Source organism: Antechinus flavipes, chromosome 3, assembly GCF_016432865.1.
Source record: "Antechinus flavipes isolate AdamAnt ecotype Samford, QLD, Australia chromosome 3, AdamAnt_v2, whole genome shotgun sequence".
NCBI classification, from domain to species: domain Eukaryota; kingdom Metazoa; phylum Chordata; class Mammalia; order Dasyuromorphia; family Dasyuridae; genus Antechinus; species Antechinus flavipes.
Genome location: NC_067400.1, coordinates 597,751,740 through 597,765,681, shown reverse-complemented (window position 1 = coordinate 597,765,681; position 13,942 = coordinate 597,751,740). Strand labels below are relative to the sequence as shown.

At 35.4% G+C, this 13,942-nt stretch overlaps 1 protein-coding gene across 3 annotated transcripts in view; it reads right to left on the bottom strand.

Annotated features, from left to right (window-relative positions):
* RERE (arginine-glutamic acid dipeptide repeats) overlaps positions 1–13,942 on the bottom strand; it is a 577,800-nt gene that overhangs the window by 352,403 nt on the left and 211,455 nt on the right. For all 3 annotated transcript variants that reach the window (XM_051988633.1, XM_051988634.1, XM_051988635.1), the window contains exon 2: positions 9,026–9,495. In XM_051988633.1, the coding sequence (XP_051844593.1) occupies positions 9,026–9,350 (325 nt within the window). In that variant the 5' untranslated portion in view covers positions 9,351–9,495. The remainder of the gene's footprint in view (positions 1–9,025; positions 9,496–13,942) is intronic.

Below are 13,942 nucleotides of genomic sequence, written 5' to 3'. Positions count from 1 at the left end.
GGGAGTTAATAGATCTCCAATGAAGTAAGGGACTTTTCAACCATTTCTATTGAAAAGACCAGAAATGAATGGAAAATTGTATCATTAAAAATAGGCCTCATGAAAAACATAGAAAGGAAAATTGGTTTAGGAAAAAAAAATCACTTAAGAGTTGAACTGTTTACATTCCTAAATGTGAAAATGATATTTCTAACTCTTAAGAACTGTATCTCTTTTTAGGGCAGTTAGATAGGTAAGACAAAGACAGATGGGTGTGGGTATAAATTGACTCTAAAGTGATGATACTAAAGAAAAAGAATGGAAAAAGGATTGATTGGATTACCTGAAGAGGCATAAAAGATCTATTACAATAGAGGAAAAGATGGGAGGGAAGAGCATTGTCCAAAGCTTAATCTCATCAGTTTTGGAATAACATACAGACCCAGTTAGGAATAGAAATTTATCATGCCCTATATGGAAAGAGGAGGAGAAAGGGGGAAAAGGAAGGGCTGGAGAGGAAGGGAGGCCAGAAATACTGAGACAAAGGGATAAGAGAAGAGAGGATGGGTGATAGAATGGAAGGCAAATGAGGATTGAATGGGTCAGAAACAAAACACCACTAAATAGAGTCAGGATAGAAAGAGAGAACAAAAGTATATGTGGGGAGAAAATAGGAAAGAAAACACAGAACTAGTAATCATAACTGTGAATGTGAATGGTATAAATTTTTCCATAAAACAGAAGAGGTAGCAGAGTAGATTTAAAACCATAATTCTGGCCTATAGATAGTTTACATACTGAATCTTATCCTGGTATAAATTTTTCCATAAAACAGAAGAGGTAGCAGAGTAGATTTAAAACCATAATTGTGGCCTATAGATAGTTTACATACTGAATCTTATCCTATCTTTCTTTTCTTAGACTGGAGGCTAAGACCAATTTAAGGAGAAAGCTGAACTCAAGACATTTCCTTTGCTTCTCACCTCAATGTACCTTTGAAATTTCTCCAAGTGACTTCTATACTATAACCCAGAATTGAATACTTTTTCCTTCCTCTGTATGGCAGGTAGAGCTATGAATCCACACAGCCATCCTGGACCACAATTTGAAATTATGCAATTAAAGTAGTAAAGTAGTAAAACACTTTAACCCAGAGATTCCACAATAGGGAACGATACAAAAGAACTCATTGATTTAAAAAAAAAAATCCCATGTACAACAAAAGATTTATAAAAACTTTTTTTTTGTGGCAATAAAGAACTAGAAACAAAGTCAATATACAATGAATGTGAAATGAATAAATAAATCATGGCATATGAATGCAATGGAGTATTATTATGCTTAAAGAAATGATAAATATGATGAATCCAGAAAAGCATGCAAAGATTTACATGAACTGCTACAAAGTAAACTGATTAGAGCTAAGACAGCAATGTAAGCAATGAAAAATAATCAAAAGTAAATGAAAATTTACAACAAAATCATGACACGAAAGAAAACATCTTCCATAATTCCTATGAAGAAGTGGAAGAAAAGGAACCCTGAAGATATTTGTTTGATTTTTTTCAATATATTCAACAATTTTTTCCATTTTTCCCCTTCTTGTTGTACTTTGTTTCTTGTAAAAAATATTATGATAGATAGATGGGAAAGCTCTCTATTAAGTGGAATTGGGAGTAACACAGAGAAAATAAAGCCAATGGAGAAACAATTTACCAAAAAAAAATTTTCTTTAATTTTCTTTAAGAAATTGTTATGATAGTGACGCTTTCCAACAACAAGATGAATGATGCCAGTTCTAAAGATCTTGTGACAAAGAGAGCCATCTGTTGTGCCACAGTTCTCTTTTAATGTCCTGATCCCTGTTTCCCTAATTTTCCTATTCAGTTACTCTGCCTCATGTTATAACCATTCCCTCTTAATATTTGTTAGGTCTTATATCTTAGACCTTGGGAGATAATTATTCCCTCTTAATGGTTTATGGGATAAAGGTCTTTCTCCATTTTAGACATCATTACAATATCAGGAGCCTCTCCAGGACCTCCCTCCATTACGTCATCATAGGTGCCTCCCCCCATTAGGTCATTCCCATCCAGGTACTTCCCCCATTATGTCACTGTTCTTGTTACCCTATAAAAAAATCTTGTATCTGACATTCGCTGCTGGATTCTTTGAAACTATAGTCTCATTTAGCCCTGGGACCAAACCATGGATCCATTTGGTCTCAGTAAATCTCTCCCATTAAACAAATTAATAAATTGTTCTCTAATCTCTATCTTGCTCAGTTTCTCCGACATTACATTTTGAAGCTCCCCAGCGAGATGTTAGAAAACGAGCAGAATTAGACATAAGAGACTATCCAGTCTCTGCCTTGGGCCTCAGGGTGGCTGCAAATCTGAATTCTCAGCCTGGAGAGGCCAACCCCCTCCCCCCCAAGATGTTTTTTCCAGAGACTCCAGGAAAGAGTTTCCAGCCACAACACCCCCCATTTCAGCCACAAGAGAGTCTGTCTGGGTATCGTTTGGGGTACCATCTGGTTAAGTCTTAAGACCTGTTCTTTCTGTATAAGACCTGTTCTGTTCTGTCTGTATGCTAGCTAGCATCTGGATTCCCGGAATTATGAAATGCTGACAGGCATAAATTCTGGGAGTTAGGTCTTCTGGATGCAGAGGACCATACCTTGGTGTCTAAGACACATCTGTGTGCCAATTGGCACAACCCTGGGCATTCCAGAATGTAAATCTGGGTGTCTTTTTTTAAGATTCCACCTGGCTTTAAAAAAAAAAAAAAAAAAAAAAAAAGGCTCCATTTGGATCATGGACGGGAACAATGGAGCTGACAACTTCCCTCAGGACTATTCTTTCCAGAGAAACCCTAGTCTGTGTTAAATGTTTTGACTGCACAATCTATGTGTGTTCTGTGTTTTGTGTGACTTGTTTGTCTGTTTTGTTAATGTAAGAGCTCTGTTAAGTTTACGAACAATGATCAAGAAATTTGGGAATTGGTTATTTTAAATGTTGCAACTGTACTTAGTATAATTCCAGCTGGAGAAAACATTTGATTAGGAATTTTAGGACGATTCTAAATTTGGGAACTAATTTTATTATTGCCTTTGCATGCCAGATTTGTTCTTAGTATTCTTTTGGACAGTTTTAAAATTGTGGGAAATAATTTTACTGTTGCCTATGCAGGCTAGATTTAGTGTAAGATCTTAAAAGAACAATACCCTGTTAAAGTGAAGTTCTGTTAAGTTGCCGAAAAGGGGTCACATGCCTCTAATTCGATAAAGTATATACCAAAAAGGATCTGACTTTTCTAAAGGCTTCAACTCTGGCCAAGTTGGAGCTTAGGAGAAGTCCACTGGGAATAATAGCCATGTGGGGCCAGAGGAAGAGAAAAACTACCTATAACGTAAGTTATGTCCAGCTCTGCCAGATATGTGGGTTTTATGGAATCTTCCCCATCAATCCCCCCACTGATTTCTGCTACTTTAAATGTTGGGTAGGGTAGGGATCTTTTGTCTTCAAAGGTAAAGATTAAACTCACCTGCCATTGCTCTCTGCTACTTCTATGGAACATGTAGTTAGCCTGGAGTGCAGGTTAGTTTAGCTCCCCTCCCTCCTGCCTCTTTGGAAGTGGAGTGGGGAAAGGGCAACCATGTGGAATTCTGTCCTTCCTTTAAACTGTTCGAGACTTTTTTTTATCAAGTTGTAGCCCCCTGGTATTGGATAAAAGGAGCAAATTGATTTGTATAACTGTAAGGTTATGGTAAATATCTGTTTAGGATTCGTCCGAAATTTTGGTTAATGGAATTTGGAATTGGAGGGAACATTTCTTGGGTTTGTAGTTAAAATGTCACTGCAATGTTTCCTCCTGTAACTGATTTCTGTAATTGGAGCAATGGTCAATAAGAAATTGCTAATGCAATTCAATTGTCATATCTTGCTATTTCCAATCTGGTTATATGTTATACCTGGTTATTTGTATTCATTATACCCTAAATAGTTGAGCAAATAAGTATTTAGTCTGGTCATCTATCAGTTACTAGATATTATGTCTGGATATTCAAGTTTTTTTAAGGTTTATAATTAATGAGAGGCCACATCTTGTAGCAGTCCTTGTGGACCAGTCTTTCTATCTCAGACTGCTCTAACCTTTCTTTGTTAGATTTGTTTTTGTTTCTAGATTTGGTCAAATTATAGATATATTGACTTGTGTCTGGGATCTAGATCCAAGCTTTGATTGTCAGCACCCCACACTACAACCATTCCCCTCTCTGGACTGAGCATCTCCGCCCATCTTCAGCAGGAAGCAGTTTTTGAGAAAACCTTTCCCCTGCTCCTGATGTAATTTGGACTGATATGGGAGAGTAGAAAAGTGGCTGAATTGTTAGAATTTTAACTGTATTTAAACTGTGTTTAAGACCTGGGATGGAAATTGTAAAACTTGTATAACTATTGCTGTTATGTTTGAAGGATTTTTGCTCTGCTATATATATGTGTGTGTATATATATATATATGAATATGATTTATATGTGGGATGGTTATTTGATAATTCCTTTCTGTGAGAGAGAAAAAAAAAGGGAGGAAGAAATAGGAAATTGGTAATACTAGTGTATTTTCTTAGGTACTTCTGCCCCACCCCCTATCTTACTAGTTCAGATTTAATTGGAAATCCTTTAAACAGTCCTTTTCATTTTTTTACTCCTTGCTTAAATTTACTGCACTATGATTTGCTGGTTATGCTTTAACCTTGGAACCCCTTATTCTGACGGAATTCCCCTAGCAGACTCGGTTTCAGGGATTATTTTTTTTAGAAACTAGAAATCGGGTATGTGTCTTGGGACTGGCAGATCAGTTTCTCCACTCTTGTGACCCCGGTCCTTAATTAGTATTTCAACATACTTCAAAGGACCTTGCAGTTTGGTGTCAGGTCTCTAAAAGTTTGTGGTTTGCCTGCCTCGGTCTAACTGTGCATAATCTGCTCAGAAATCTGATCCTTTCTGCTGCCCTGTCTGTTCCTCTGGGCGGGGACAAGGGGAGCTACTCCAAGCCTGGAGCAGGTTGCCCCTCTGAATAGGCAACACAACTGTCTTGAGACCTGCTACTCTGTAAGCAGAGGCTGAGTCATAAATGACCACAGACCTAACTCACAGTGAACTGTCCATATGCTCCCCAAGTGCAGAGGACCTGACATGATTTCAATGAGGAAATTTTGTGCATTGCTGATTAAATCTGGGGTTATCCCCAAGGGTTGTCCTTGCCATAAGTCCTTGCAGTGTTCTAGCTTTATTTTTATTTTTAATTTGGTCTATTTACTTCACATAGGGTTGGTCAAAATTATGGTGCCAAGACCTAGAGGAAGGTAATTCAAAGATTTGAACAGTTAGAAGAGAGAATATGGAAGGTTGTGCCACAGATCTTTTTAATGTCCTGACTCAGTTTCCCCAATTGTCCTATTTAGTTACTCTGCCTCAGGTTATAACCATTCCCTCTTAATATTTGATAGGATAAAGGTCTTATATCTTAGACCTTAGGGTATACTTATTCCCTTTTAATGTTTAATGGGGTAAAGGTCCTTATCCATTTTAGACATCATTAGCATATCAGAAGCCTCTCCATTACCTCCCTCCATTACGTCATCCTCATCCTAGGTTCCTCCCCCCATTAGGTCATCCCCATCCAGGTCCTCCCCCATTGTGTCATGGGTCTTGTAACCTTATAAAAGAATCTTGTTATCCGACATTCAGAGCTGAATTCTTTGAGACGATAGTCTCATTCAGCCCTGGGACCAAACAATGGATCCATTTGGTCCCAGTAAATCTCTCCCATTTAATAAACTAATAAATTGTTCTCCAATCTTTATCTTGCTCCATTTCTTCCGCATTACAAGGGGAGGGAGAAAGGAAAGGGAGGGAGAAAATTTGGAACAGAAGTGTTTGCAAGTGCGATTGTTGAAAACTATCTTTGCATATATTTTGAAAATTTAAAAAAAAAAAAAATCTAACCTCTTTATACTTCTCTATGTGACATATTCTGCCTTCTCCCAGGGTACCATTGACTAGAACTGAGTAAGCGCATGCCTTAATTACTTTTACTTGCAAATTTTACAAACACATTTTTTAGAAGCCCAGCTCTTCTTCATAGATCATTTTAACTGGCATCTCAAACAGGCCATCCTTTGAGATTCTTCACTTGTCACTATTAGCCTTCCCCTTTCAAACCTTTATTAAATTGGATGATTTTGTAAATATGCAATATTTATGTATCTATATACATGACATTTATCACCACTGTCATCAAAAAATATAAGTGCCTTAAGAAGAAGGATTGTTTTGTTTTTGGCATCATGTCTGGCAAACATTGTGCTTAGCACAAAATTTGCATTTATAAAAAGGGTTGTTAAAATAGCTTTTAACTAAACTAAATGAAAAAGCTACATGAGTTAAGACATTCAATACAAGAAAAGAAAAAATTTGCATTTGTTCTTTGTACCCACAACTCTAATTACATAATAGTTCAAGTGTTGATAATTTCAAGGTCAAGTACATATGAAATCATTAAGGTAAGACTATTTAGTGGAAATAATATGTAACAAGCAATCAGGAGATCATTGTCCAACTCAACCTTCACATTTAACAGCTGTATGATCATGGACAAGGAACTTTTTATTCTCTGGCACAAGTTTTCTATTTAGGAAATGATCATGATATTACAATAACTCTTAGTTGCCTTGCACAAAATAAAGCATTCTGTTAACACTAAAGTATTATATAAATGCAAACTAACAATAAGCATTAGCATAAGTAGTTTCCAAATCAAATTCCTACACGGATTACTGCTTCAATTTCATAAGAATCTATTATATTATCAGTAGTTACTCTCCACTCACACAAATATAAAAACTTTTATATATATCTTCCACAAAAGACCAAAGACAGATTTTTTTTTTTAACCTTGATTACATTTGTCATGTGAATTTTGTTTTTTTCTTTTTTCAAATGAAAGAGGGAAGGAGGAAGATAGTACAAAGGGAAGAGAGATCGAAAAAAAAAATAGATTTTGTTAATATTTAATTTAATTTTATATTGCTATGAAGCAAAGTATTTACATTCTAAAACCTATCCTTTAAAAGGAAAAATGATTTGTAAATACTTCTTCCAAATTCTCTTCCTCCAGTCTTTTCCCCTATCTACTGAGAGGGCAAGTTATGTGATATCTATCATATATGTGAATTCACACAAAACATTTCCATATTAGTCATGTTGTAAAAATTAAATTTATATTTAAAAATAAGATAAATATAAACTTTTTGTTTAAAGAGGGAAAAAAAGCTTAAATCTTCAGAGAAAATTTCAATAGTTCTCTTTTAGGAGAAAGCGTTTTTCATACTAAGCCTTTTGGTATTTTGGTGCATCACTCTACTGATCAGGGTAATCAAATCTCTCATCATTAATTGTCATTACAATATTGCCATTTAATGTATATGATATTCTGTTTGTTGTGCTCACTTCACTCTGCTTGAATTCATTTGAGTTTTCCTCCGATTTTCTGAAATAATTCTGCTCATTATTATTATTTTTTCTTTTTTTGCTGAGGCAATTGGGGTTAAGTGACTTGCCCAGGGTCATACAGCGAGGCAGTGTTAACTAGGCAGTGTTGTGTCTGACACCAGATTTGAACTCAAGTCCTCCTAACTTGAGGACTGATGCTCTATCCACTGCACCATCTAACTGCCCCCTGCTCATTATTTCTTAAAACACAATAGTATTCTTATTACAATCAAATACCACAACTTACTCAGTCATTCTCTTAATGACCATCCTCTCAATTTCCAATGTTTTGCCACCAGAAATTGTTTTGTACAAATAGGTTCTTTCCCAATTTTTAAAATCTCTTTGGGGTACAGACTTAGTAAAGGTATTATTAGTTTTATACACAGTTTTATAATTCTTCAGGAGTTGTTCTAAACTTTTCTCCAAAATGATTGGAATTCACAATTCCACCAACAATGTATTTGTGTCCCAATTTTCCAACATTCTTTGCATTTGTCATTCTCCCTTTCTGTCATCTTACCCAATACCTAAGAGATGTGAAATAGTATCTCAGAATTGTTCTAATTTGCATTTCTAACAGGGATTTAAATCATCTTTTCATATAACTATTAAATGCTTTGATTTCTTCCTCTGAAAAGTTTTTTTTAATTGAGCATATGTCTACTGAAAAATGGCTTTTATATTTATAAATTTGGCTCAATTCCTTAGATATTTGACAAATGAGGCCTTTATGAAAAATTTAGCAAAATCATTTAATGTCTGTGCTATTCCCTGGTAATGCTACAAAGATACATTACTGATAAAAATATTTCCATGTTCCTTTTACTTCCATGAGGACTAAATGCAGGATAGCTTCTTTTATAATGAACTATAGTTTATGTGAATTCCACTAATCAGTAACATCAGAAATTCAAATAATACCTTCCCGGCTTCAGAATCAAAATTATTTATGTTTTTGTGGGCATAGATATGGACATATTAATATTTGACATCTATAGATAAACATAGATAACGTTATAATATTCACAGAGTACAAAATTAAAAAGATACATAAAAGACCACATGAAAGAATGGTGAAGTTCCATGACTTGCTATCATAGTTTTGCTCTTTGAAATTTGTTGCTTAAATGATCTCAGCTTCAAATATTCATTTGCAATTCATCATTTATTAGCTTTATAATCTAGAAAAAATAATTTAACCTTTTTGGCTCCATTTTCCTCATGTATAAAATAATATTGTTAGAGAAGATGAACTCTCAGGTCCTTTCCAAATCTAAAAATACTAAAGTTCTGTGAAATACCTGAAAATTGAGAATTTAAATTTGTTTAGGTTTCTGAATTAAAAATTTGGTTTAAAAACAAAACTGAGTTTTCCTTAGTTTTGTTGGAGTAAACACATTACTATTCTTATCTCTTGTTAAGTTACATGATCTTTACCTAACATTTTAACACCTTACAAACAAGTGGGTGAAAAAACTTAGGTCTCTTACCTCCTGGTCTGTAGACAACATCATCTTCAGTAATAAATGATGTTATCTCCCCAGTATCTGTTCTTTCATAACGTGATTTCTTTTTGGGAGGCTTCTTTTTGTTTTTCTTTGCAGACTCCTCTGTTGTGGCACTATTATTGTCATTGTCCTCATCTTCACTATGGTCACTTTCTGCATAATTCTTGGCTCCACCTTCCAAAGTGCAGCTTCGACGAGGGCGGGAGTTTTCACTCTCTCTAGTTTTGTCCCTCTTTTCTCTTTCCCGGTCCCTGTCTCGGTCCCGGTCCTTTTCTTTGTCTTTGTCCTTCTCTTTATCAGCTGTCATGATTCGCCACGTGCCTTCTTCTGTCCTCTCACGGCTGGGCCTCCGTGAAAGGTAGACAGTGAGCCTGGGCTTCAGTCTTCTGAATTTCTCACTCAATTCCAGGAAAAATCCAACCACTCCAACAACCCCACTGTTTCAAAAAAAGCTGTTAGGAAAACAAAATAGAAAAGCAGTTACTACTGTATTCTGACTTACTTTCACAACTCATTCCATCATAAAAACCTTTTTAAAAGAAGGAAAAAAACAATCTAAATTAACTTATCAGCCATTCTCAGTATACTAAAAGATAAAGAGCCATTTGAAAGAAAATTTTAAATGTTCTACTCCTAAAAACTTTTAACAGATGTCAAGAAAAATAATAGTAAGTTAACAGCTTGAAAAATCATGATGTTATCTTCAGAAATTAAGAGTTTTAAGGTTTCCTTCTATACTTATTAGCATACAGCACTATATAAATGTTACCCACCGTCACACATACATATTGATATAAGAGATTTCTCCATAACAATCTTGAAAGAAAGGCAGCCAATAAAACTTAAAAGTTCAGTAATATGAGAGTAAACTTGAAATTGTTAATTTTTCATTAAAAATATATATAACTTTGAATCATTTTTGCAAAACATAATACCTATTTAAAGAAAGAAGAGGGAGAGAAGGATTAAGGTTCCCTGTTTTCATTCAATGAGATTGTACCTTGTAACCCTGACCTGGCAAGTCAATTGTGAACTATATTTCTAAAGCCCATAATCACCAGAAGACTCCTGGATACTGGTGCTTCAAGAGTTTTATATATAGGTATATATAGAATCTTAAAATTAAGTTTGTTGATCTTTACAAATCTTCTAAATATTGTAATATTTTGGGGATACCATATTAGCATTTTAGCATTGTGGATTTCCATGTTGAATAAACTATTTTTAACCCCAAAAAGGCAACCAATATATCATCAAGTACTAAATAATGTCCAATTTCTAATTTGAATGAAAATTTTATAATAAAAATATAAAGACCCATACACATTCATACACACACACCGAATGAACTTTGCAAAATTACAAATATTTAATGTGGCTTGAAAGAAAGGTATGAAAGGGCCCGCACAATCCATCCCTTTATAGAGGTGGAGATATACAGATATTACACACTATACATATTTTTTGAATTTTTCAATGTACTGATCAGTTATGCTAATTTTTTGTCATATTTCTTTTTTAAAAAATATTATTTGATACATAAGATGTTTCACAAAGAGAAGGGAGAAGGGTACTAAGGGAAATTATAAATATCTTGAAGAATGGATTCACACAAATTTTCTTATTTTCTAACTAACCATGTTTATGTTCACTGTTAATGAGTTTTATATATATAAGTAGTTTTATTTATAGAGAAGTAGTCTATTAACACAACACTAGTGAGGATATAGAAACAGAAAAGGAAATATACCAATAAAGAATGAAAATAAGATTCAACATGGAAATCCACAATGCTAAAATGCTAATATGGTATCCCCAAAATATTACAAGATTTAGAAGATTTGCAAAGCTCAACAAACTTAATTGTAAGATTCTTATGCCCTTCAAGATAAACTAGGTTTTTAATATAGCATTATTCTTATAAATTATAAGAAGACTTATTCTTCTACTTCTTTTTTTGCCCTCTCAGTCTCCGTAAAAGCTTATTAATAGGAAAAAGGAAGACAAATAGTAAACTGACATCCAAACAAGTTACAAAGACCACAGGGAAAACACCTTATAAAAATGAACACAAAACTGGTCATCCTTCCATAAACAAATGACATTTGTTTACCAACTTCTGCTACAAGACAGAGCTAATTCTTTTCAATCATGACATCTCCCTATAAAGAATAGACATAGACATAGACACAGGCATACATCTACAGTGATAAACATGCATATATGATAATATATTTTTTCCAATGTTCAATATCAAACCAAGTATATAAAATGAGATCACAACAGTTCAAATTTAGTATGGCTTACTTTTATACCATGAACTATGTGCTGAATACTTTATAATTATCTCGTGACTCTCACAACAACCCTGTGAGGCAGGTGTTATAATTATCCTCATTTATAAGTGAAGAAACTAAGGCAGAGTGTGATTTGAACAGGATTACAAAATTAGCAGGTGACTGAGACTAATGTGAACTCAGATTTCTCTAACTCCAGAAGCAATACTCAATCCACTGTATCATGGAGCTGCTCTAAATTTTGACATCTTTTCAAGATGGACAAATTATAGATCCCGTAGCATATTTATATTATATTTAAACTACTATGGTAATTTACATAAGTGTGAATTATTACACACTTTATGAGACTTAATAATTTGCTTTCATCCTGCCTTTTTCTTTTCTGACGTAACCATAATAAATTTTTTAATTAATTTAGGATTACAGAGTATTTGTGCCTAGCCCTCAAGAGAGCCTTTAGAACTGAAATTGGTCTGATTAGCCACAGCTTGCCACAGTATATATTGACACAAAACAGTGATGTTACTTTGGTCCTCTTTTAAGAACAAAAAAAAAAGGAAAAAAAAAAAAAAACAACAACAACAACACCCTGATTTTTGGGTTAGGACAAGGAAATGCTTCTTGTAAAAGGTGAGGTATTATCTGGGTGAGACATAAAAAAATTAGAAAAACTTAGGAGTAGAGATGAAGAGAAAGAATATTTCAAGAATTGGGGACAAAGAAAACATGCAGTCCAAAGATGAAGTAAGGAGCAATGAGGTTGGTTGGTGGTTGTGCTTCATTCTCAAAGAAGACCAAAAAGATGACTTAGGGCTCAAATCCTGCACAACAGTTGTGACTAATAAAATTAATACAAGTTCAGAAGGCTCTACCACAGGTGGGTACAAATAGTCCACATGAATATTTGGAAAGAGATACTTCTGAATCTGCACCTCTGATGTTTTGGGGTTTTTTTGACCTATTGTGTTAAGAGTTCAAATGTTGGAGTTTGTTCTTCTCAGGGCAATGTTAAGAGTTCAAATGTTGGAGTTTGTTCTTCTCAAGGGCACAGCCGGTTTAGAGGCTTAGAGCCCTTCGGATGTCTCCAAATCCAAAGGTTCTGCCCTTCAGCCTCTGCCTCTGCTTTCTTCTGCCTCCAACAGAGATGGAAGATCTCTCTTATCTCCTTCTGGGGAGCCCAGCACCAACTTGCCGCGGAGAGAGGGCTTCTGGCGTAGCTCCACTGAAATTCCAAAAGTGTTCTCTGCAGCAGAGTCGTTTCTCTCAAGTCTAGCGCGATCAGCCAGCCAAGAGGAAAAATGTATTCTGGAATGGCTGTCTCGCCTTATATGTGAACCTTCTGAGAGAATGGGATTATGGGTTTTCTCCCATAGTGCTCTCTGGCCCAAAGAGCTTTAAGGTGTGGACTTTGAGTAAAGGTGGGAACACAAGCCTTGTCTTGATTAGTTCTACTTAGTACCTTGTTTCAGGTTCTGGCCAAAACAACTTCTTGTAAGATTAGATCAACTCTAATTACTTAGCAGTTAGTAAGGATTCCAACATCTCCCCCTTTCTTTTGTTTTAAAACATAGGGGGTTTCTGAGGGGGTACACATAAATCCATCAATATGGGCCAGAACTTTGTAACAGATATACATGGTATACATAAATCCATCAATATGGGAGGCATTATACATAATTTACATGAGCACATAGCAATATAACACAGGCTAGTAGTAATGTAACAAATAACAAGAATCAATCTGAAAATTTACACATGTCCATAAGTCCTAGAAACAGTCCAATAGGATTCCATTGTCCATTAGTTCATGTGCCAGGAATCTAATAATTCTTATGAGCACAATCAGCAACAGAACCACCCGATATTTCTTGGGTCTTCTCCTTTGTTTCAAGGGTCTGCTCCATCTTTCTGCGATGGACAAGGCGAATGCGGCTCGTAGGCACCCATCTGATTCCTTCTCCACCTGTAGAGATGCAAGCAAATCCTCCAAGCAGTTAGTCTATCTGGTCCCTTCCATTCACCACTTTCTGGGTCTCTCCACATCACCTGGCGATTATCTAAAGATAGTGGAGCTGCTCGCACTGGACACTGCTCTTCTGGTGGGTTATAAAACCTGTCTGCTGGAGCCAGTGCATCTTTATCAAAGATTAAAAAATTAATGGTATAGAGAACTAAATTTAGAAGCTCTCTAGGGTTACCCGTGGCTCCTCCTTTCTTTTGTTTTTGGAGGAGTGTCTTAATGTCTCTGTTTCTTCTTTCTACTATTGCTTGACCTTGAGGATTGAAGGGTATGCCAGTAGTGTGTAGAATCTTATACTGTGCACAAAAGTGTTCAAAATGTTTGGAGGTATATGCCGGTCCATTATCTGTTTTTATTTCTTGTGGCACACCCATAATTGCGAATGCTTGAATGAGGAATTCAGTGACCACTCGGGCTGTCTCTTTTGCTGCTGGTATGGCAAAAGTGAATCCTGAAAAGGTGTCTACCACAACGTGGATAAAAGACAGACGACCAAAAGATTTATAATGAGTCACATCCATTTGCCAGATTTCATTGGGTCTCAAACCACGAGGGTTCTTCCCTGGAGGCAGTGTAGGA